Raw genomic sequence first — 24684 nt, 5'->3', positions numbered from 1 at the left:
TAATATAATGAGTTTAGCACACATTCTTTCAGAATCTCTTCTGTTTGCACTGGTCTGAAGGCTGCAGTGTGACGCTGTGGCAGAGCAACATATCAGACAGCCCTGGCATATGACTATCTCTGCTCTTAGGAGCTATTTGGGTAAATTACTAGTCTGTCTGTCTGCCTACAAGTATGTGTTACCATATTTGGCCACTTATTAGCTTTTCTGAGCCTTAGTTTCTTTCCCTTTCTTTGAGGATTATAGCATCTACCTCATCCATGTTCTAAAGGCAACCTATAGAAACGGTGGTCACACATATGAGGCATGGCATACTTCATTAAGCATGGCATACGTCTTATGGGGGCAAAATCTTACAACCCTCTTGACTATTAGCTGTGCCACCTAAATACCCCTAATCAAACAACACTCCCTAAAGATGGCTTTCAGTTTTATTCATACATAGGCAGCAACAAACTGCAGTAGGGGAAAAACCTGCCCGTGTTCACTCCTGGGTCACACACTTCCAGCCTCACCGCTTCCAAAAACGCATAAACCCAGTGATTAAATCATCACAGAGTTTACAACAAATTTTAAATAGCCCAAGGTTTGATGTTTTCACTCTGGCTCAACAGGTCAAATTCCTTTGATTCTGAACTTATTTTAGATGAATACTTATATTACCTTATAGGATAGAAATTTTATGTTCTAAAGGTTAAAAAAAATCTCATAAACTTATAAAAAACAGTGTACAAAATGTATGTGCATTATTTAAAAGAAAAATTAAAATATACAGCTATCTTTAAAACAACAGGAAAGCATCCAATAAAAAATTAAAAGATGGATTTGTACTTTCTTAATGTTCCCCTTCTCTCCCTCCCCACTTTGAGACAGGGTTTCTCTGTGTAGCCTTAATTGTCTGGAACTCAGTCTGTAGACCATGCTGGCCTCAAACTCATAGAGATCACCTGCCTTTGCTGAGATTAAAGATGTGTGCCACTGGCTGGAAGAGGATCATGATTTTCTAACTTAACTTCACAGTTCAGAATATGAGGGCACCATGGCCAAGCAAAAAGGCACATACTTATAACCCTATCACTTGAGAATGGAAGCCAAACTCAGCTACACAGGAAGCTATCTGTCTCAAAGAATAGTAAGAAAAAAAGGATAATACATACCCCCTCAAAAAAGGTAGAACTTATTCTCTGGACTTATTTCTTCTGCAGAGCATAACCCCTTTCTCTCCTTCCTACCTTATTCCATCTACAGAAATTTCTCTGCTTATCAGGAACCAGTTTGGAAGTTTTAACTTTTTCTTTGATATTACATCTGTGTTTAGAATGTCAACTCTACAACTGTAACTCTTTCCATTAAATTTTTGAGTTCAGATGTATTTGGAATTCAGAGTTAAAAAACTAACATGAGGGTTGGAGAGATGGGTTAGGATGAAGAGCAGTGGCTCTCTTCCAGAGCACCTGCACCCAAAGGGCAACTCACAACTGCCTCTCACTCAGTCTGGGGGATCCGACCCTCTCCTGGTCTCTGCAGGTATAAGGTAACCATGCGACACATGCAGGCAAAACACCCACACATGTATTAAAAAAACACCCACACATGTATTAAAAAAACACCCACACATGTATTAAAAAAACACCCACACATGTATTAAAAAAGAAAACGCCAACGTGACATACACATCTTGTGCTTCTGATGGGGCATGGAGCAATACTCCAAAGCAGATGAGTAATTCTGAAGTAGCACATGAATATTTTACATACATGGGAGAAAACAAGTGATTAATTACTAGGTCAGATTTTATAGTCAATTGGGGTCTTAAAAGCAAACTTGTAAGTTTTCAGATCTTTCTGTTCAGTTCTGACTTTGCCCCATATACTATTTTTCCTTTCAAATGATTTGCTGTTATTTCAGATTCCACACATCTAAAATAAAAATTATCCTTATTCTTATAATTTCATGATTGTACTGCATAATGTTTAAACCTGAAATGTCTCCACTGATCACGTTTTGATCACTGGTTCCTTGGTAGTGATGTTTTGGGAGGCTGTGGAGCCCTTAGGAGGTGGGTCCTAGCTAGTTAAAGGAGGTCACTAAGGAGTAGACTTTGAGGGTTATAATAGTGATTCTCAACCTTCCTAATGCTGTGACCTTCATATTGTGGTAACCCCTAATCATAAAGTTGTTGTTGCTACTTCATAACTCTAATTCTGCTACTGTTATGAATTGTAATGTAAATATCTGATATGCAGGATGTCATGACCCACAGGTTGAGAACCACTGAGTTAAAGCCATACCCCTGGTTCTGGTCTCATTGTCTGCTTCCCGGTCCACTGCTATGCAAACAGCAACCTCGTTCTCCCCCAGATATTTCTATAATACAGAAATATGTCTATGATCTGGGGTATATGTTTTATCAGTTTCTTACTTGTTCACATACACAAACATAAACACCAGATACCCTTGCTGCCATTGAAAGAGTCTTCTTGCTATAATGAATTAAAATCCCTCAAAAACCATGAACCCACATGATGGTTTCCATGAGCTACTTTGTTCACAGCCATGCAAAATATAACTTATTATCACAATCACACATATTTTCAGTTTTCATCTTAATTTTATTAGTATTTTAACCATATATATATTCTCTCTTTCTCCAATTTTGCTTTTCAACACAGGGTTTATCTGTGTAGCTGGAGTTAGAGGTGCATTTGTGACTTTTACATGTGTGCTGGGGTCCCAACTCAGACCTTCATTATTACGCAGCAAGCTCATTTTACCTGATGAGCTACCTCCCTAGCCTCCATACCTGGTTTAATCACTGGAATTCCTAGCCAGGATGAAGACGACTAAATTTTTATCTAGTTGACAACAGAAGCAATGTGAAAGCAGTATGTGAGGTCCAAGTGAATAAATATTTACATATGACTAGTTGAGGAGGTACATTCTTTAATGACACTGTTCAGTTGGATAACCTCCAAAGGCTCAGTGCAACATCAAAAGCAGAAATAAAAGCTCATATGATAGCTGCTATATTTAAAAGCATCAAGAAATGTGGTCTGTGTTTGCAAAGATGTTTATGTTCTAGAAGACAAAGCATATTAAGCAATTCTTGGGGGAAAAGGATGAGAAGTCAGACTCTACATGCAATAATACAACTTTCAGAAATCTTGAAAATAATCTTGAAAGAGAAGCACTGGGTAATGACACAAAATGACAGTGGCGGCTCAGAAAGTGAGGTTTGTCAGACAAAGCTCTGCCGAGGCGGAAGCACAATGCTAAGTGAAGCAAGTGCACTCCTCTTTCCTGAGTCTCTTTGACTCATAAGAAAATAAAGGTGCTGTGTCTGTTGCAGAGGCAGAAGAGAAGCCAGTGGCCTCATCCTTTCCTTTCCTGTTTTATTTTTAAAGACAAACTCTGTAGCTCAGGCCAGCCTTGAACTTGTAAACCCCTGCCTGAGCCTCTTAAATGCTGAGACTACATGCATTTGCCACCACACCCAGCATCAACATATTTTTTTCCCCTGTAGTAATGTTTTGTTTTTAACTGATATAAACATCATCAATGTTTTTAGAGCTGATACATGCTCTAAAAACCTAAATACAATGGTATGGGCACAGGTTAAGCATTTTTTTCAGTACTGAAGATTAAACCAAAGCATATAACCACGAAGGCAAATCCCCCAGCCTCATTTTTTAAATACAGAGTTGTCCAGCTGGCCTTGAACCCCTCCAGTAGCCAAAGCAGTGCTGGAACTTGAGACTCTGAGAAGCCGAGATTACAGGTGGACACCATTTGTACAGTACCAGTGGCTCACACTTCTACTGACACATCAAGAATGATCATTCCAGAATACACAAATATATACGTACTTTCTGTTCTCAACACAATCAGATTTTTTTGCTGTGTCCAGTTGCATTGCACAGTAAAGACTAATACGAGGTATAAGACACCATCATGAGGGAAGTTTTAAATAAGTGCCTCAAAATCTGCTATGGTTAATTCAGAGGTACAGCTCATGGAAGACATAAAGACAACCTCGTTGAGAAAAGTTGGGTCATCTTTCTCCCTCAGTATAGAAGAGAGAGGATTTAGGGGGATCACTTGGAGGACTCATGATCAGAGGCCAGTGTGCACTGAATCTGACATCTAAAACTGACAGGAATTAGTCACTGAGGACTTCCTGAGCCACTGACACCTTGCCCAGCATAGCCTAAGAGGGTAAGAATGCCGAGGCATTTTTAAACAACCGAGGTCAGATATACACATAACACGACTGTAGGGCGTTTCATTGCCTCAGAAGGCTGGCGCAGAAAAGTCAGACTGTTCGAATTTCTTTCTCCAAGTACCAAGTCAGTCCTGTTAAATCTATTTAAAAGCACATACAGAGGCAAAACCAAAACAAAACACCAAAACAAACAAAAGAGCTAATCTTATTATTGTACCTCATGAATTGTAATTTTTTTTTTAATGAGACAGGATTTCTCTGTGTAGCCCTGGCAGTCCTGGAACTTGCTCTGTAGGCCAGGCTGGCCTCAGACTCACAGAGATCCATCTGCCTGTCTCCTGCGTGCTGGGATTAAAGGCATGTGCCACCACTGCCTGACTTTTGAGTTATAATTTTTAAAGTATGCTGTATAGTGAAGTTAACAAAGTGATCTTAAGTTTATAAAACATATAACCAAGAAAACTATATAACTACAATGTTCTTAGTCTGCTGCCCTTACATGTGCTTTTTCTCTTTTTACTTTTAGTGACTAAGTTACTACAGAAAAACTCAAACCCAGCTCTTTTCTAGAGTTTCTTTGCTTACCTTTGGACATGTGATTTCAGTCTGTTGGATCATGATGAGTGCTGAAGCTATGAGAGCCCCTTGCCTCACGTAGTTCACAGGGTCATTTGTCATCGGCTCTAGTAAATTAATTGCTTCCTGAAAGCATTACAAACAAAAAGACAAACAAAATTTTCATGAAGTTGAGATGGGTGTATTTTTAAGTCAATCACTGTCAGATTGATTTTAGATTAGGGCAATGTTTAAGTTTTTTTTCTTTTCTTCTTTCTGAAACATAGTTTCTCTGTATAGGCCTGGCTGTCCTGGAACTTGATCTGTAGATCAGGCTGGCCTCGAACTCAAGAGATCCACCAGCCTCTGTGTACCAAGTGCTGGAATTAAAGGCGTGGGCCACCACCACTCAACTAACCTTCTTAAATGCCCTCTTTCAGCTGTGTACAGATACCTAGGCCAATACCCAGGTCACACAAGTTACTAAGAAATAAAGCAGACTTATTTATATAACTAATAAAAATCTTTCATTGTATTAACTTGTCAGATGCTTTGCTTCAAAGAACATTTGCTCCTAGATATATTAAGTTTAGAATAATATGGAAAGAAAAAAATCCAATTTGTATTTAACTTATGAGAGCTGACAAAAATGTAAATTAAAAGCCTAAGAGGAAAAATACTTAGTAAAATATCCAACTCTATCTGTCCTTTGTTTAGAGAACAGATGCATACTAGAAGAAGAAGCAGTTGGTAAGAGAGTTCAGCAGGTATAGGGAGCCTGCTGCCATGTCCAACAACCTGAGCTTGATCCAGGACCCACACATAGATAGAAAAAGCCAACTCCTGCAAGTTACCCTCTGACCGCGACGCATGTGTTGCAGCATGCATACATTCCCTCCCACCTACAACAAAGGCAATTCTTATATATACTTACTAATCTAATAAAAACGAAGATAGGTATTTTTAAAAGGTTTATTTTATTTTAATAGTATGTGGTATGTGCACATGAATTCAGGTACCCTTGAAGGCCAGAGGAAGGTGTGGGATTCTCCCAGAGCTGGAGTTAAAAGGTAGCAATGAGTCACTTGATGTGGGTGCTGGGAACCAAACTGTGGTCCATTCCAAGAGTAGTCTGTGTTCTTAACCATGGAGTCATCTTTTCAGCCTCTGATATATACTGCTGCGGCTGCTTCTTTTTTTGGAGACAAGGTCTCACTGTATAGTCCTTTGCCGGCCTGAAACTTGGCCTGGAATTCACAGAGATCTACCTGCTTCTGCCTCCCAAGTGCTACCATGCCTAGCTTCACAGACATTTACAAAAGAAATTCCCTCCCTAATAAATCAAGTGCCAAGTATGATTGCCTGTTCTAGAAGTAAACATTTTGCTCACAGGAATCTTTTGTTTCAGCAGATAGGACATAGACATTAAGCTAAATTGTTATAAAAATTGTGAGGTAGCAATAAAAATGAACAGGTGGTTCATTATGATGATATAATCCTGTACCTACAGCATTTGAGAAGCTGAGGTGTGAAGACTGAGTTCAAGGCCAGCCTAAGCAACCTAATAGCAGGACTCTGCCTAGAGGGGGAGGGAAGGAAAGAGAGTGGGAAAGCAGGCTAAAACCAGAATGCAATAAAATACCAGGAGAGAATAAAATATCTCTAAAAATTGTTTTTAAAAATACTTAGTTTATTGGTGTACGGGTATGTGTGTATGTACCTGAGCTTGTAGGCATCAATGCCATAGTGTGCGCCTGGAGCACCACCTATGGGAACCAGTCCTCTGTTTCCATTGGGTGGGTCCTGGAGGTTGAACTCAGGCTGCAAGGTTTGGTGGGAAGTACCTTGACCTGTTAAGCTATCTTGCCAGCCCAAAGAAAATTCAAAACCTTTTTTTTTTTTTTTTTTTTCCAAAACCTTTTTTTGCATTAAATGGTATGTCTGTGTGGGTGGTGATGGTACTGGATTTAATAGAAACTCTTTTTTTTTTTTTTTTTTTTTTTTTTTTTTTTTTTTTGAGAAGAGAAAGAACAACAACAACAACAAAAATCAAGCAAAATAAAATTTAAATTTCCAGAACTAATCATTATGAGATAAGAAAGTTAGGGCTGGGGAGATTGTTCAGTGGTTAAGAGTGAGATGCTCTTTCATAGAAATGGGATTCAATTCTAACACCCATGCACAGCTCACAATTGATCTGTATCTCTAGCTCCAAGAGACCCAATGCCCTCTTTTGGCCTCTGCAAGCACCACATGTGGGTGTTACATAGACATACATGCTAGTGATACCCATTAAAAAAACAAAAAACAAAATTAAAAAATCTGTTCGACCCATTTCTGTATAATATAAAGACTCTAGAAGGGAAACAATGTTCTCTCTCTACCATAAAAACATACAGTCATTGAGTAAAAAGAAAGGTCCACCCAGGGTGTCTAAGATGTATGCATGTGTGCTAATCAAGGCAAAGCATGGTGATTATATCAATGTTGTGAATCAAAAGTATATGTTATAGCCCTGGGCATAAAAGCATTTGCTGTTAAGCCGGATGACCTGAGTTTAATCCCACTATTCATTATGGTGGAAGAAGGAAATTGACTCCTGCAGACAAAATGACGAGTGGACAGAGGAACGAACACAAACACACGTACTCTTTCTCTAAATGCAGTTAACAGTGTTTAGGAGCTAGAGCGCTCAGTGGATAAGAGCATGCAGAGTTCACAGCCATCTGTAACTAGAGCTTCTAAGAGATCTGACACCTCTGGCTTCCATAGTCACCTGCACTCATATACACATAATTAAAATAATAAAAAATGAGTTGATTTTGGGTGGCTTTAGACAGTAATCTTAATTTCCATAGTACTAAGTAAACAGCGAGAATAACCATGTAATGACAGAGCAGTTCTGAACGGTTATCCGTGTAACATCGGTTTGTTCTTAGGAGTCTTCAGGCACTGAACACAGTAAAGTGGGGGAGCACGGTGAAACCCTGTGCACCACGCTCAGTCTGAGATCACAGGACACTTGTGTTTCATAGGGCACAGCTGTTTCACTCTTGTTTGCAACAGAAAAGCCTGGTGTCAGGAAAGAACCGACCACACTGGTTTTGGGCTTTACCTTGTTTCCTGTACCAGCACAGCAGATCCCCAGGGCCATTGCAGCTCCGTAGCGCACATGAGGGTTATAACTCTCTGACAACAAAGAAACCACACTTGGACACTGTTCAGGCGTCCTGACAGGAAAGAAAAAGAAGACAGTGTTGTAAGTAACATGTTATAAACCAAAATGGAAGAATTTTAAGCAAGCTTTTATTGCTATTTTTGAGATACAGGAAATAACATAATATTTAACAAACAAATTGTAGAAATGAAAGTCTCCCATAGAAACTGAGCAATGGTAGTGCTTGCATTTAATCACAGCACTTGGAAGGCAGAGATAGGTGATCTCTGAGTCTGAGGCCAGCCTGGTCTACAGAGTGAGTTCCAGGACGGCTAAAGCTACATAGAGAAACCCTGTATTGAAAAACCAGAAAATGAAATAAAATAAAATCCCACAGAAAGATGTGTTGGCACAGAGCTGGAATGCAGCACTAGTGAAACAAAGACAGGAAGGTAGGTTATCACTTGAGCACAGCCTGTACTACACAGGAAATTCAAAGCCATCGAGGGATGCAAAGTAATGACTATTAAAAATTACAGAAAAAAAAAACCCACTCCCACAGAATTCTATCAATAGTAGAAATGTACTTTCTACATTCAGAAAACATGCAGAGAAAGGACCATAACAGGGACTTCTCAAGTAAGCTCTCTGCATGCTGCTCATTTCCCAGTGGAGAATAGCCAGTCATGTGGAGCAAACGCCTCTGCTTCTACTTTCCTACTTTCTGGGCACGGTGTTTTTCTACAGAAGACAAGGCATTTACAGCATCTTTTAGATGTTTCCAGGGCAGCATGGAGGATATGAATACTCTAACTCCAGAACTCTGGAGGCAGAGGATACCTTGAGTCTGAGGCCAGCCCGGTCTATATTTTGAGTTTCAGGACAGCCAAAGCTACACAGGGAGGTGGATATGGGGATGACACACTGAAGTAAGTAACACAATTCAGATATTCCATTTCAATGAAAAGTTCTTAGCTTACATCTAACAGTCATCTTGGCAACGTTACTATTAGTACACACCTTCCACAGAGCAAGAATTGAGCAAACATTATTGGCTTCATCTAACCATAAACTGTACAGATTAATTTTTTTCAACACTCTGGCTTCTATTTCTTTACTGAGTATTTTCTACAACTACATTGCAACATAATAGATCAAGATGCTTTCAGAATATGGAGTCTTTCCTCTTCATCCTCTAGTCTATTAACAGAGAAAAAACTAGTAATATATGTACACAGACAGAAACACTGTTCTTGGCATAGTCATTACAAAGTTTTGAAGGTATAAATCTCATGGTATTTCTCTGTTAGAGTTACAAGTTTAAAATCATCACTAGGTAAGTGCCAAGTCAGAGGCTTAGCACAATGCACAGTAATCAAGATAGACTAGCTTCTGTACGGTCTCTGTATCTCCTAACCCTGAAGAGAATCTAAAGGCCAGTTGGATGTCTTTAACCTAGATATCACTGATACCTGAGCCAGCATATAGAAAGAGGACTAAAAAACACTCCCCTAACTTAAACCACTTTTCTCATAATTACCACTTATCTATGTAATTCTATTCTGTTTATTCCCTCAGATTCCACAACTAGTCTGCCAGAAAATTAAGCAAAACTCTTAACTCTCAATTCTTCTTTCAGGGCTTTGTTTTAGACCCTGATCACTGCTCACTTGTTTCTGTCAACTTACTTTTATTTTATTTATTTGTGTTTAGTTCACTGAGATTGAGGGAACATAGGCTTAGAATCAGAAAGATCTGGGTTCCAATTCAAGGGTGGTTATTTATCATTAGGGAGACAAGCTCTGAATAGTACTGAGCCTTTATTGCTTCACCCACAAAACATAATGTTCTCCTGTGTCTCCATGCTGTCACCATCGAAATCTAGAGGCAAAACCAGAAATTGTCTTCGGATCAAAATAAGGAATTTGTGTGCTAATATGCTGTAGTTCGACCCCTTTTTAAAAGCCAGTTAGTACTCAAAGTTTCTTTCAAAACAGTATCAAATAAGCTGGATTTTCTAGATAGCTATGTTTAAGATTCTCATTTTCAGATTCTCAGAAACCTTTTAGGGAACTAGTGACGGACAGACTTTCAGAATTTGTTATTTGGTTGCAGCAAGGGCAAGATATTCCAAAGAAAACTGACCCGTAGAGAAAGAGGTGGACCAGCAGTTAAGAACACTGTCTGCTCTTCTAGAGGTCCTGAGTTCAATTTCCAGCACCCACATGGTGGCTCACAACCATCTATACAGGGATCTGGTAGCCTCTGGAAGGCAGGTGTACATGCAGATAGAGCACTCACCTATGTTAAATCATTAAATAAATAAATAAATCTCAAAAAGAAAGCAAGAAAGAACACAATAAAGCCATAAACTCTTCATAGGTTTGCCAGTGTTTCAGCAGACAGCTCTAGATAGAAAAGGAGAAAAGCAGTGACTGCGATGAAAAAACAGTAATCCTTGCACACATGTATATATGATTTCAAGTAATAGTAAATGAAGTCGTGATAAAACTGTATAGCCATTTTGCAATTTATAAAGAAGCAAAAGATCGCAATATGATTATCAATGACTGCTAACACATCATGAAAACAATCAGACTACATATACCACCAGTCTTGGCTCTCAATTAAGAAATAGACAAATAAATGGAGAGAGAATGCTATCAAACCTCTAGAACCAACAGCCAGGGTAGAGGAAACAGCGGCCAGTGAGATGGTGCAGCAGGTAAGGCACCTGCTGTCAAGCCTGACCACCTAAGTGTGTGGCTCACATGATGGAAGAAAGAGCAAGTTGTCTTCTGACCTGCACAAGTGTGCTGTGGCATGCACATTCCTCCCACGTCATGCATACACAAACCAAATAAAACTGCAACAAAAGGGTGGTGGTGGCGCATGTCCTTAATCCCAGCACTTGAGAGGTGCAGGTGGCTCTCTGAGTTTGAGGCCACCCAGTCTACAAAGTGAATCCAGGACAGCTAAGCCTACACAGAGAAACCTTGTCTCAAAAACAAACAAAAACCAAAAAAAGAAAAAAAGTTACAAAAATTTGAGAAGAATTTTAGGAAATACAGGAACGAAATAACATATTAAATTTCAATACAGAGGAGATACAATCTACAAAAGGAACTATAAGAAACCAAACAGGAAAATGAAGAAGAAGAAGAAGAAGAAGAAGAAGAAGAAGAAGAAGAAGAAGAAGAAGAAGAAGAAGAAGAAGAAAGAAGAAGAAGAAGAAGAAAGAAGAAGAAGAAGAAGGAAGAAGAAGAAGAAGAAGAAGAAGAAGAAGAAGAAGAAGAAGAAGAAGAAGGAAGAAGAAGAAGAAGAAGAAGAAGAAGAAGAAGAAGAAGAAGAAGAAGAAGAAGAAGAAGAAGAAGAAGAAGAAGAAAATAGACCTTGCGGATTATGCACAACTAATGGTTAATGGGGAAGGGCAAGTCATTTTCTTCAGTTATAGTCACTAGTGAGGTACCCACGCTCTGTAAATGAGCTAATAAAAGAACTAGGAGACAGACACAAAGACTCAGACACATGAAAGTAGAAGAAGGCTGGCAGAAGAGGAAAGGAATGAGAGGGAGTGGGAGGAGGACAAGGAAGAGTAAGAGGTTGTGAATGTGACAGAAATACCTTTATGCACATGTATGACAGTGTCTTAATGAAAAATACACAAATCCCAGTGACTGAGATGTAAAGAATTAATCTCTGAGTGACCTAGGAAGACCCTTTAAAAAGGCAACACTGAAAACAACAAAACTGTTGTTTTTTCCCCTAAGTTGTGTAGTCTAGGTGTCCTGAACTCACTGACCAGGCTGACCTTGAACTCCCAAAGCTCTGCCTGCCTCTTCCTCTCAAGTGCTAGGATTAAAGGTGTGTGCCACCACAGCCTTGCTAGAGTTTAATATCAAGCCAGTTTTGTAGTTTAGAGAAAATTTCAAGAGCATAATTGTTAAGACTTATACATTACTTTTTAGAAATAGGACAGAAACACATTTTTACTACACATTATACACTTTTCTTAGTTAAAAATCTATGGGGAAAAAAGTTGCCAGTGAACCAGCTCCCAAATTCAGAGGCTGTTTAAAAATGAGCAGTCACAAAGTTTTTGCCAAAATCTATACAAGTAGCATGCAGATCTTTCTGTGCTTTTCTATATAAGGCTGTGATGTGAGGAAATTAGCTGCACTCCACAGCAAAGACATAATAAAGCTGGATGAGAATATTGTTTCATTGCTAAAAATTACAAGTGTGAAAACTGCTATATGGCTAATGATGGAGCATCTCCATAAGATACACATCCCAAAATCTCTAGATTTTATCTCGTTTTTCCTCAAAAGCGGAAAAACAGCCTACGCTTAATTCCAAATAAAACCATCTTACCCTAAAGTAAGAGTTTATTATATTTCCCCCAAATATCAAAGAGAACACATAAGAATATCACTTGAATTAGGGTCACGAACTGGTCAGAACATGAGTAGTTTATGAACTACAGTGAATGCAGCTATATTCTAATAATGACAGTATCAAAGAGGAAATAACCTCGCTGGCAGGCGTACAGCTGCACAAACATTTATTTCACTGCTTACAAGTGCCAGTGCTGGAGGCTCGAGTAAGTCAATGGGAGGAGGACCTGCCAGGAGAAGGAGTCCAGCCGAACAGACACAAGGACAGCACATTAGGAAGTCACAAGCAGACAGGAGGTAAGCATTTAGCAAGCACATATGGAACCAACAGGTTTCTGTTGTTTCCATTCAATCTTCAGGAGCTCTTCTTCCATAGTCTTTTCCATCTCAGTGGTTTAAAAATGTATAATATGAAGGCAATTTTAATACAGAATTTGTGAGTGTAATGAACAGATAACTTAATTTTCCTCTCAAAGTGCTTCTCAAGAAAACTGGAAAGAGTAAGGGACTTAAAAAAAGAACTGGCTCAAATTTGGCAGACTTACATGATTACATCTAAAATCTTGTAGAAAAACACAATTACTACTAAAAGCAAGTATCTAGCTAGTAATACTTTGTACTACTTTCTCTCCAATTGAAGGAATTATAAAACGTGTCATAAAAAAGCATTTAAATCAACACCATCAAACAAACGATTACATGTACACTCAGATTCTTAGCTGATGAGCCCTTCACTCAGAGCTTAGGTGGGCTAGTACTTACTGAAACATTTACTTGTAACTATTTAGAGCTTTGATTCACGATTCTGTATGTTTTCTAAAGTTAAGGGGGAAAGTACCTAAAGCTCAGATAACATGCAATGTGCTATCTCCACTATTATTACCTCTGCGGCAAATCAGAAATACAGTATTTTTGTGGGCACTGGCTGCACTATCACAATGCATAACAACCTATCAAAATAGGAGGGGGTACTTAGTTAGCTCTAGTATATTTTACTGCTTTCTGTTAATAATACAACCTCTCTGTATCTAGGGGGGAAACTCTTTGGTACTTATGTTCAATTTCAACTCTTAAAAATACGGAAAAAAAAAAAAGACAAGAGAAACTAATATTTTTTCCCCCTCCACATCTACTGGAGCCTTTCATCGAGTCTTCTGAAATCTAAGCCTCTAGAAAGACTAAAAATGTGGCTGTCTTACCTGCAAACATGGAGAGATGTGCATACATTCCCATCTTGGAGAACCTGAATCTTCTTAAGAAGAAAGACGTCAACCGTGGCAGGTTAATGTCTGGCATGGGTACAATGCCTTGCAAAAGCAGATGACCAGCTTAGCTACTGACCATGCTGACCACTGTCTGGGACTGGACTGAATCACAGAACGGCAAATGGCTTGCTCTTACAAAGTATCTGAACAGAGCACAATCCCTGAGCACATTTTACAGAATCCATGTGATCACTTGATCTTGTCTAACCGTTCTGGACTGAAGACAGAATCAACAGAAGAGGAAATGCTGCAGACTCCCGAGGAACAGGGGAAGAAAGTGCACTGGGCAGCTCTGCTGATTCTCGTGGTGATAATACCCACCATTGGTGGGAACATCCTTGTTATTCTGGCTGTCTCACTGGAGAAGAGGCTGCAATATGCTACCAACTACTTTCTAATGTCCTTGGCAGTGGCTGACTTGCTGGTTGGATTGTTTGTGATGCCGATTGCCCTTTTGACGATCATGTTTGGTAAGTATTTCCCTTTGTTCCCGCCACTGAATACCTGACCACTAAAGAACCAGACACTCATTTGATTTTTATTTTCTTTGAAATAAAAGATGGGGAGGGGCATAGGAGAAGAAGGGAGGGAGAGTGGGATTGGGAAGGGTGGGGGAAGGGGACCACAGCTGGGATACAAAGTGAATAAACTGTAATTAATAAAAATAAAATAAAAATTAAAAATTAAAACCATTCCACAAAAAAAAAGAAATAAAAGATGGATCTGGATTAAAGACAGAGAAGGTAATATTCCCTCATTTTTTCAATAATTTGTAATAAACGTGAAAGGACACAAAAATAATTTCTTAGGAACAATTTTAACCTCTCCTCAGTTATCTTATAAAATCATTAAGTTGGCAATATTCACAGATTCGGTATTCATTACCTAAAAATTACAGCAAATAAAAAAACCACACCTTTCAAAAAATTATTCATATTTTCCTTTTAATAAGGTAAACAATTCAGATAATTCTGGGGCTTTAATAATAGAATACTAAATCACTAAGTCCCAATTAAAATTACATATTGTTCAAAAAATTCCTATTATAGCTCTTTTTAACTTGAGTGCTCTGAACCTTGACAAAATTTCTACACATAACTCATGTTAAGATGTTTAGTTACAAAAGGAAATGGTCTGGCTCAGAGTATCTCAAGAGAAGATCCATCTGCTCAAGTTTTTATGGTATCTGACCATCTGAAATAAGTAGAACAAATCCTGAGTTACTGTGATAATAAAAATATAGTTTGACTTTCAGATCTTTGTTATAATAAAAAAAAGACAACGATATTAAAGTAGCCATAAGGAGTTTCTGCTGTGTGTACATCGTCCTCAGCTTTGGGAGTAAACAAATGATTTTTTTTAAGGAATTAATGAGGGCTCCTACTTCAAAGTCAGCATTAAAAGAAATTTAATTAGTCAATTAGTATAAATTGATATCCTACTAATAAACAACTTAAAATTACAAATGATCAGGCTTCCAAGAATTGTATTTATATGCAGAGAATAAACATGCAAATTATAGAAATAAAATGTACTAATCTAGAATATTTGCTTATTAAATTAAAAAGTGAAGAAAACTGCTATACATGAATGACTAGCTCAGGTTAAGGAATCTTAACAGAAAAGTGTTCAAGTTAGCTGACGCACTTCTCAAGGAGGTTTCAAATAGTAGGGATTCTGTGAGCTGAAGAAAACTGCTTATCTAGAATACTGTTGCTTAAGATAGTCTTAACAATAAAAATAGCAGAAATCCAAACATTTAACACAAAATACATACTGCACACTTATGTCTTAAATTATAACCCATTTTAACAGCATTTCATTTTTCAAATACTTATAAAATAAGTAACACAATAACATATAGTCCCAAACACTTTTGCTACCAGTAATTATGCCGTACAAAGGAGTTATTAGATTGGGGATAGGAAGCAAACCAGAACCAACCTGGGAACGTAACCATCATTTAAAATGTCATAGTATGAATTCATTATTTAAGACATATTCTATGAGACAGTGCATGTAGATACATGCTACCTTCGGAAGGCATCAAATGAAGGTTTATAAACTGCAAGTTGTGCACAGTATAAATGGGAACCAGACTTGAAATAGTAAGATCTTTGTATAGACTGGTAAATACTAGGACTTTCTAAACATATCTGCATGAATTTTTGATAATTTTAAAAAAGGAGCAATCCATGATTTTCTCTAATTGCATGGGAAATCTTCAGAACTTCTGAGGTCTACAAGCAAAATTGTTCTTAGTTATACAATCATAAAAGATTAATTACCATTATGAACAATTTTAGCTATTACCAGGAAGTTCAATGAAAGTAACTAAAAACCTTTATAACAGTTAAATCAGACTTGAAAAATTTAAAGCTGGAAGTGGAGGCACAAGACTTTAATGTAGCCAGCACTCAGGAGGATCTCAGTGAGTGTGAGTCAGCCTAGTCTACAAAGCAAGTCCAGGACAGCCGAGGCTATACAGAGAACTCTGTCTCAGGGGGAAAAAGTTAAAAAAACAAACAAACAAAAAACCGAGTTAAAAATAACAAGGTGGCCCTGGTATTCTTAACTGGGGGTTATTTTATTTAAACATTTATTTGCATAACATTTAATTCCATATTGTTTAAGTTTCTGTTTAACTAAGATTGTGATACTCTTGACGTGACAGTTTTTGCTTTGTTTTTTTGTTTTCATTTCTTCTTTGAGAGCACTTGGTGTGACCTTTACAACCTTCCCTATCTATCATCCATCTATCCATCCATCCATCTATTTATTGCTGTTTTATCTTTTATTCTTAAAATCCATGAACACAATACAACAGTTTTTACCACAAATCCTAAAAATGCCAACATTAGAAATACTTGGGCAGAGAAATATGAGGCAGGGGGACTGACTGAAAAATAGATGCCTGAGAGCAAGCTACACAGCACCATCCTGTTTTAACAACAAACAAATGAACAAAGACCTCCAAACCATGAGCTACTGGTGAGACAGTCTATGGGTAAATGTGGGTAAAGGTGCTTGGTGGGGACCCGAGTTCATCCCCAAGACCCACATGGTGGAAGGAGAAAAATGACTCATTCAAACTGTCCTTTGACATTCACACATGTACCATGGCCCATGCAATGGCACACACGCGCGCGCACACCCACACACCCACACACCCACACACCCACACACGCACACACTCACTCACTTTGTTTTGTATTTTTAAGACAAGGTTTCTCTGTGTAAACCTGGCTGTCCTGGAACTTACTCTGTAGACCAGGCTGGCCTCAAACTGAGGAATCTACCTGCCTGTGCCTCCAAGTGCTGGGATTAAAGGTGTAGACCACCACAGGGGACTCCACTGTAACAAATGTTAAGCCTTGCTCTATGAGCCATAGTTTAAAGCAGTACCCATGAGACACAGAGCATTGAAAATAGTTGGAAGATGGATTCGGAAAGATTATGATTCTGAAACAGGAGAACAGGGAAATAAAATACTTTTGGAAAGTGGAAATTTAAAGAACCAACGAATTTCTCCTATGTACTAAATGGCTGAAAACACTTAAAACACTATTATATTAGCTAACCTCAAGAGATCTATTTTGTTCAGATGAGAACACACACACACACACACACACACACACACACACGCGCGCGCACACACACACAACTCCCCCCTCCCAAATAAACAATACCAACCAACCAACCCAGAAGCTTTCTAAGAATCTAAGGCCTGAACCATGTTATCACTCTTTGAAATATAGAAAAGCAGTAAAATTCTTTTGTTTAAACAAAAAGCTACTTAGGTCTATCCCCTAACAGTTGATTTCCTAAACTGTGTCTTTGTGAACTCTGTAGACATAGTCTTTTTGGAATGCCTTTAAAAACAATCTTTAAAGTTCCTAAAATAAAAAAAGGTATTTTATGACTCATATTTATAGACTGATGCTAGTTTTCTTAAACAAATGATGTAACCTGGCTTTCCAAACTAAAAACTTCCCTAAAGGGCAAGCAGATTTCAGATGCAGTGAATCTATCTCATCAAAGCAAAGGGCACCTGGCTTAAAAAAGAAGAAAATAGGTTTTTACAATTAATAAAAGAAATTAAGAACAACATATTCCTCCTCCAAGCAAAGCATGGAGATGGCCCAATTACAATGCACACAGGTTATTAATGTTTCTGTGCCATAATAAACAGCAATGTAGCACTTCAGTATGTTCTCTGCCCCCCAACCCCCGGATAAGCTAATGTTCAAGCAGACGCACTGCCCTCTTGCAGTGACCTGCACTAATCTTAATTCCCACTTCTGCTCTAAAACTAGTGTTCATAGATATATTAACTCTGTTGGAAAACAAGACTAACCAGGCTTCACAGGCCTAATTAAATCAGCACTGGAAAGCTTTTCCTTCTAGCCTGAATGAGGAATACCAGGGGTCAAAAAGTCAGATTCCAAAGACACATACTTTTTCATATGTCTTCTCTGTGGTTTTCTGCTCATGGCTACAAGATTTACGGCTAGAATTTTCCAGACCTTAATTTTCAAATGTAGAATACGTAATCAAGAATAGCTACACAGGCAAGTTTAAATTAGTAGCAAAGTATCTTATTTTAAAAGTTCTACAGAGAGCAAGTGCATCTGAGGATAAACATCATATCCAGGTGAGCAGAAGGGTCATTTAGGCCAGCTTGAGGCACTTCAAATAAAACAACACAACAAGTTCCCAAACCACAAAGCAAACAACAACAGAATGTCAAGCAGTAATTTCAGTGGTAGAAAACTTGCCTAGTACACTTCAGGCCCTGGATTCCATCTCTAGTAACACACATGCTCTTAAGTGTTTTTTTTTTTTTTAATGCAGGGTCTTGCCATGTTGCCCAGGTCAGATTTGGGTGTGGGGTCAAGTGAACTTTCCATATCAGCCTCCACAGTAGCCAGGACTACAGGGCCTAGAGGGACTACATGATTCTATAGTTCATGCTTGAGTACTTTTCTATTTCCTTACTGGGAGCCCAGAATGTAGGGTATAGCTTTCCTTTAGTTTCCACCATGAAACTCTCTTAATCAGTGATTCTTTCCATTCTTACACTGTTTGCCTTTAATGTCAAATGGTTAAAGAATACATTATTATTTTTGTCTAAGGTCATCATTTTCCACTGCTAATAGAAAACTGGATGCTATAGAAGAGAAAATTCAATTGCTTAGGCTCTCTATATCTACAGGTCTCTCATGAGTTCCTTGTGGATACACATTTATCTGGAGGTCAGAGGTCGATGTCAAGTGTCTTCCTCAATCACTTTCCACCTTACTTTTTGAGAAAGGGTCTCAACTGAACCCGGGGCTCACTGCCTTGACTAGGCTGGCTGGCCAGCAGGTCCCAGGGACTCTTCTGTGTCTGTCCCCCCAGCACTGGGGCTTACAGGTGCAGACTGTCATACCTGGATGTAGGGGGTGGGGATCTGAACTCAGGTACTCATGCTTGCATGGAAACGCTTTACCAAGCGAGCCTCCCCAGCTCCTAAATGTTCTTTTCTATGAGACATTTGAATGATTATCTCACACCAGTAAACCCAAGATATCTTTTAACACTAAAATAGACTTTGCTACAAAGTCTTCCCATAAACTAGATGTTTAAACTTGAATTTCCATGCAGATCATATTCTCACACAATGCCTTTATATATCAGAACCTAAGAGCCTGCAGTCTCAATCAATGGTCAAGGTGATACACATCCCCATTCACTACTTGTAATGAGAGTATACAATGTTCTATAGAATGTTTTCAATTAATATTTTAATTCTGATACATGCCCTCCTCCATAAATCATATTCAAGGATTTAATTACCTCTGAATTGATTCATTTAAAACATTAGCAATATCTCCAGGGTCATTTTTTTTACCTTTTTAATTTTTTTTTATTTATACAGCATTCTGCCTGCAGGCTAGAAGAGGGCACCAGATTTCATTGTAGATGGTTATGAGCCACCATGTGGATGCTGGGAGTTGAACTCAGGACCTTTGGAAGAACAGCCAGTGCTCTTAACCTCTGAGCCAGCTCTCCAGCACTCCAGGATCATTTTAAGGGCTTAAAAATATGTACTGGTTGGGGGCTGGAGAGATGGCTCAGTGGTTAAGAGAACTGGATGTTCTTCCAGAGGACCAGGGCTCAATTCCCAGCACCCATAGGGCAGCTCACACCTGCAACTCCAGTTCTAGAGCTTCTGACACCTTCAAACAGACATGCAGGCAAACCACCAATAAACATAAAATAAAAATAAATTATATAAAAAATGTATTGGCTTAAGAAAAAAATATTAAACTGAAAGTTGTCATTCTATAAGCAAAAAATAAAATAAAATAATTTTCCCCCTTTCTTTCAGAGGCTACATGGCCCCTCCCACTGGTCCTGTGTCCTGCTTGGTTATTCCTCGATGTTCTTTTTTCAACTGCCTCCATCATGCATCTCTGTGCTATTTCAGTGGATCGCTATATAGCCATCAAAAAGCCAATTCAGGCCAATCAGTGCAACTCCCGGGCTACTGCATTCATCAAGATTACAGTGGTATGGTTAATTTCAATAGGTATGTGGGAAACGCCAAAGGTATGGGTGGAGTGTTTAGCCTTTATTTCCACATGGCCGGCAATGCCAGGTCTGGTACCTAGGAACACTCAGGTCGAAGCAATCCAGTGATAGCTAAGTACCTGCACAGCACATTCACTGCAGCTCCTGAACCATGCTGCAAGTAAAGTCTAAGTCAGCAGGAAGTCCATGTCTTCAGAATCAACCAGTGTTTACTAAGCGCCATCCTAGAGCATTGGTATTTGCCAACAAATCATTAAAGTAAAGCAGCAAAAAAATCACACTTAACAGCATAAACAAGAAAGGAGGAAAAAGTCTACCGCACCAAATTTTCTAAGCTGGTAAGACCATAAACTCATCTAGTAGGGTCAATGTTCCCATGTGCACAGACTAAAGGCAGTTAAATATCTATTAGTATATTAACTGTCAAAAACTTAACATTCACATTAAGCTAATGTTTAGAAATGACTTACAGAAAGAATTCAATTTCCCTCAAACTGTTCTATACTTCTGCGTTCATCTTTTTAAAGATTATTAATTTTTATTTTGTGTATGGGTGCTTTGCCTGCATGCATGCACGTGCATCTTGTGTGTGCCTAGTGCCCGAGGAGGCTAGATGATGCAGTTTCAGTTGGTTGTGAGCTGCTTCTCCAGTCTGTTATCATCTTTACTACTCAAAGACAGCTGCTATTAGAGGACCTCAATGAAGTGCAGTGTTTGTTCAAAGCTCTCCTAAGTTAGTACCAGAAAAATAAACTGGCAGGTTTGTAACAGATGAACAGACCAAAGGATTCACTGCTTCCTAATAGATAGAATATGTGTTTTTGAAGAGAAAAATAATTATGAGCCCTGAAGTATTAAAGGGGGAGAAAAGAAAACTACTATTGCTTACTTCTGTCTAATCAGTATTAGAATGTGCTCAGTAAAGCAAGAAAGACACTATATTATCTTCACATTGCTAAAATAATGGGAAAAGCCTGGGAATACACACACATGGCATGGGAAGAAAGAAGACTTAAGGAAATGTCTATTCAGAATACAGACTTTTATATCAAACAGTAGATGAACAGGAGAGGAAAGTGAACTGCCTAGTGAAGGAAGAATAGCAGAAATAACAAGGTCGGTCAGGAGTCAGCAAACTTTTTTCTATGAAGGGCAGGAATATGATGATAGTTTGTTGGTCAGAAGTTATCTAAATTAAGGCTAGATAATATGACCTTATAAACATCAAATTTTTACTAAGTATCTATAATGTTCAAGCTTCTAAGAATATATGGACAAAAGCCTGGGGAGGTGGCGCACACCTTTAATCCCAGCACTTGGGAGGCAGAGGCAGGCGAATCTCAAGTTTGAGGGCAGCCTTGTCTACAAAGTAAGTTCTAGGACAGCAAGAGCTAGCTATACAGAGAAAATCTATCTTGAAAAGAAACAAACAAAAATAATAACAAAAAGAATACATGGACAAAAAAGGAAAAGGGCTGACAAGATGGCTGATTTAAGCAGCAACTTTTTTTTTTTTAATTTTATGTGAAGGTGTCAGATCCCTTGGGATTGGCATTACAGACAGTTGTGAGCTGCCATGTGGGTGCTGGAAATTGAACCAGGGTCCTTTGGAAGAGCAGACAGTGCTCTTAACCACTGAGCCATCTCTCTAGCCCCAAGCAGCAACTTTTTTTAAAAAAGAGCATTTTGTTTTCTCTAAAAAGTTAGAATTAAAACACACCAAAATACCAAAAGATAAAACTGTTAGGTGAGACTGTACAACCTCAAAGATAGTTACATCTAAAAATGAAGATAATGACTTTCCAAATTCTCTCTGAATTAAGTATTCTGGGCATTAAACTTATCTTCTGAATTCTTCTCCAACCTGAAAAATGGCAGATGTGCTCAGTTAGATTCCTTCTATCTGTTGATAAACCCCTGACAAATATGAAGGTGTAGGACTCCGGAATTATAAAGTATTCATTAACATGAAGTTACTACAATAAGCTCTCAAAACAACTACCATAAGAATAGGTCATAAAAATGACTCAATTTATCTCACTCTGTCTTCCTTAGGTATTGCCATCCCAGTCCCTATTAGAGGGATAGAGAATGATGTGATTAATCCAAATAACATCACCTGTGGACTGAAAAAGGAACGTTTTGGCAATTTCATGCTCTTTGGCTCACTGGCTGCTTTCTTTGCACCTCTCGCGATCATGATAGTCACCTACTTTCTCACTATTCATGCTCTACAAAAGAAAGCTTACTTGGTCAAAAACAAGCCACCTCAACGCTTAACATGGTGGACTGTGTCCACAGTTTTCCAAAGGGAAGAATCATCCTTTTCATCACCAGAAAAGGTGGCAATGCTGGATGGTTCTCACAAGGACAAAATTCTTCCCAATTCAAGTGATGAAACACTTATGAGAAGAATGTCCTCAGTTGGAAAAAAATCAGCCCAAACCATTTCTAATGAACAGAGAGCCTCAAAAGTCCTTGGAATTGTGTTTTTCCTCTTTCTGCTTATGTGGTGCCCCTTTTTTATTACAAATATAACTTTAGCTTTGTGTGATTCTTGCAACCAGACTACTCTCACAATGCTCCTGGAGGTATTTGTGTGGATAGGCTACATTTCCTCAGGAGTGAATCCTCTGATCTATACCCTCTTCAATAAGACATTTAGGGAAGCATTTGGAAGGTACATCATCTGCAATTACCGGGCCACAAAGTCAGCAAAAGTACTTAGAAAATGTTCCAGTACACTCTACTTTGGGAATTCAATGGTAGAAAACTCGAAATTTTTCACAAAACATGGAATTCGAAATGGAATCAATCCTGCCATGTACCAGAGCCCAATGAGGCTTCGAAGTTCAACCATTCAGTCTTCATCAATCCTTCTCCTAGATACACTTCTCCTCACTGAAAACGATGGTGACAAAACTGAAGAGCAAGTCAGCTACGTATAACAGAACAGGCAGTCTCCTCTCACTCAAGTAAGGTGATGAGCACAATGCAAGTACACCAAGAAAAATGCACAGAATAAAAACTTATCTCCTGAAAGCAAGAGTTAAATCCTAAGGCTGTCCATTTTAATTATCTAGACAAAATCAAAGCATGGATAAAGCAGTTTTGTATGGCTACAAACAAAAGCAATCCCTACTCTGGCTTTCAAATGCGATAAAATTAAATGTCAACAAATTCCAGGCTTAAAAAAATGTTTTAAGTTTTTAAAGCTCCTAACTGTATGTAAAGTTGTACTAAGAATAAAATAAAATGAAACAAAAATGTTAACTCTAACGTTTTTAAAAGCAGAAGGCACACACAGCAGCGACAGGACCAAAAGACAAAAGCAATGACTATTAAGACTAGAGGGACAGACTGGTGCCTGCCATGCAAGAGTGAGGACCAGAGTGAGGGTGACCTGCGCCCACATAAGAAGCTGGGTAGAGTGTTACCTGCCTGCAATCCTGCTGCGGGGGAGGCAGAGTCAGGAGGACCCCTGAGCTTGCTGGCTTACTAATCCGATGAGCTCCAGATTCAGTGGGACCCCACACCTACAAATAAACCTGTAAAGCCTAAAACCAAAACAACAAAACCCATGTTGATCATATTTGGAGCAAAAGTGAAGAGTGGCTTTAATGGCACCACAATTTTCCTCAGTCAGGAAGCTGTCTTGACAGAAGGGGTGGGGAGGACAGCAGTTAGATGTCACACAATATAGAGCAGAACTGATAATAGGCATTTGATCAGCAGAGGCACGTCCAATGAAAGAAGAGGACAAAGCAGATGAAAGTGTCCTTGGGTACTTGAACCACATTGTACATTCAGAAACAGGAACTATGGACCCTCAATCCAGAGGCCTAAACAGTACGTGATCTCATAAACCGAGGTTACAGCTGCCAACAATGCAGCTGAGCTTCTGGCACAAAAATTTTCATTTATTTTTTTTTTTGTTTTGTTTTTTGTTCATTTATTTGTTTGTTATTTCACCTTGCATTGTTACAGCTAGAAATGAGTCAAACCTGTACTGAACAGCTGACTAAATTTAGAAATAATACTCAGTTTAACTCCACTTCGGTTTTTGCACCTATGTTTTGTGCCATTCATAACAGGGATCAGTAAATGGTAGTCACTTCTGACTGCTGATGTATTCATTCAATGCTACTCACGGCAAACAAAGTTAGGCTTAGGGAAGTGGCAATAAAGACAAGCCCATACCTCGGCTTTGCCATCTCAAGCTGACCCATACCTAATGCTCTATCACTAAGCCTTTCTAGGCAATTGAGTTTAGGATCATTATAAAATTGTACCTGGCTATGGAGAATCTCAATGTAAGTAAACCAGACATATATTCCTCTAATGGCAGAATTAAACCATGAATCTAATGCACAGACCCCAACATGTTTCATATATGTATGGGCTCTGTATCATCTGCCAGGAAAATTATATCTCAAAATTTTAATTCATTTGTCATTAAAGCATTAGCCACTTTGCCCTAGTGATCTTAATAGTTTCAACAGCATAAGGATG

At 38.6% G+C, this 24684-nt stretch overlaps 2 protein-coding genes across 3 annotated transcripts in view; one reads left to right on the top strand and one right to left on the bottom strand.

The window, feature by feature from the left end:
- The window catches only part of Psmd1 (proteasome 26S subunit, non-ATPase 1), a 68929-nt gene that overhangs the window by 14077 nt on the left and 30168 nt on the right, over nt 1-24684 (bottom strand). Inside the window, exons 17-18 of the mRNA XM_021649730.2 lie at nt 7893-8007; nt 4808-4924 (exon numbers count right to left, since the gene is read on the bottom strand). Of these exons, the coding sequence (XP_021505405.1) occupies nt 4808-4924; nt 7893-8007 (232 nt within the window). The remainder of the gene's footprint in view (nt 1-4807; nt 4925-7892; nt 8008-24684) is intronic.
- Htr2b (5-hydroxytryptamine receptor 2B) lies at nt 12562-23428 on the top strand. 2 transcript variants are annotated; one of them, XM_060368772.1, is made up of 4 exons: nt 12562-12628; nt 13470-14066; nt 19970-20170; nt 22228-23428. In XM_060368772.1, the coding sequence occupies exons 2-4, from the start codon at nt 13718-13720 to the stop codon at nt 23118-23120; spliced, it is 1443 nt and encodes a 480-aa protein (XP_060224755.1). In that variant the 5' UTR covers nt 12562-12628; nt 13470-13717; the 3' UTR covers nt 23121-23428. The 2 variants fall into 2 exon arrangements, with proteins under 2 accessions (XP_060224755.1, XP_021505406.1); XM_021649731.2 differs by lacking the exon at nt 12562-12628 and having other exon boundaries at nt 13393-14066.

The sequence above is a fragment of the Meriones unguiculatus genome, chromosome 15 (assembly GCF_030254825.1).
Source record: "Meriones unguiculatus strain TT.TT164.6M chromosome 15, Bangor_MerUng_6.1, whole genome shotgun sequence".
NCBI classification, from domain to species: domain Eukaryota; kingdom Metazoa; phylum Chordata; class Mammalia; order Rodentia; family Muridae; genus Meriones; species Meriones unguiculatus.
This window is presented reverse-complemented; position numbering and strand designations above follow the sequence as displayed.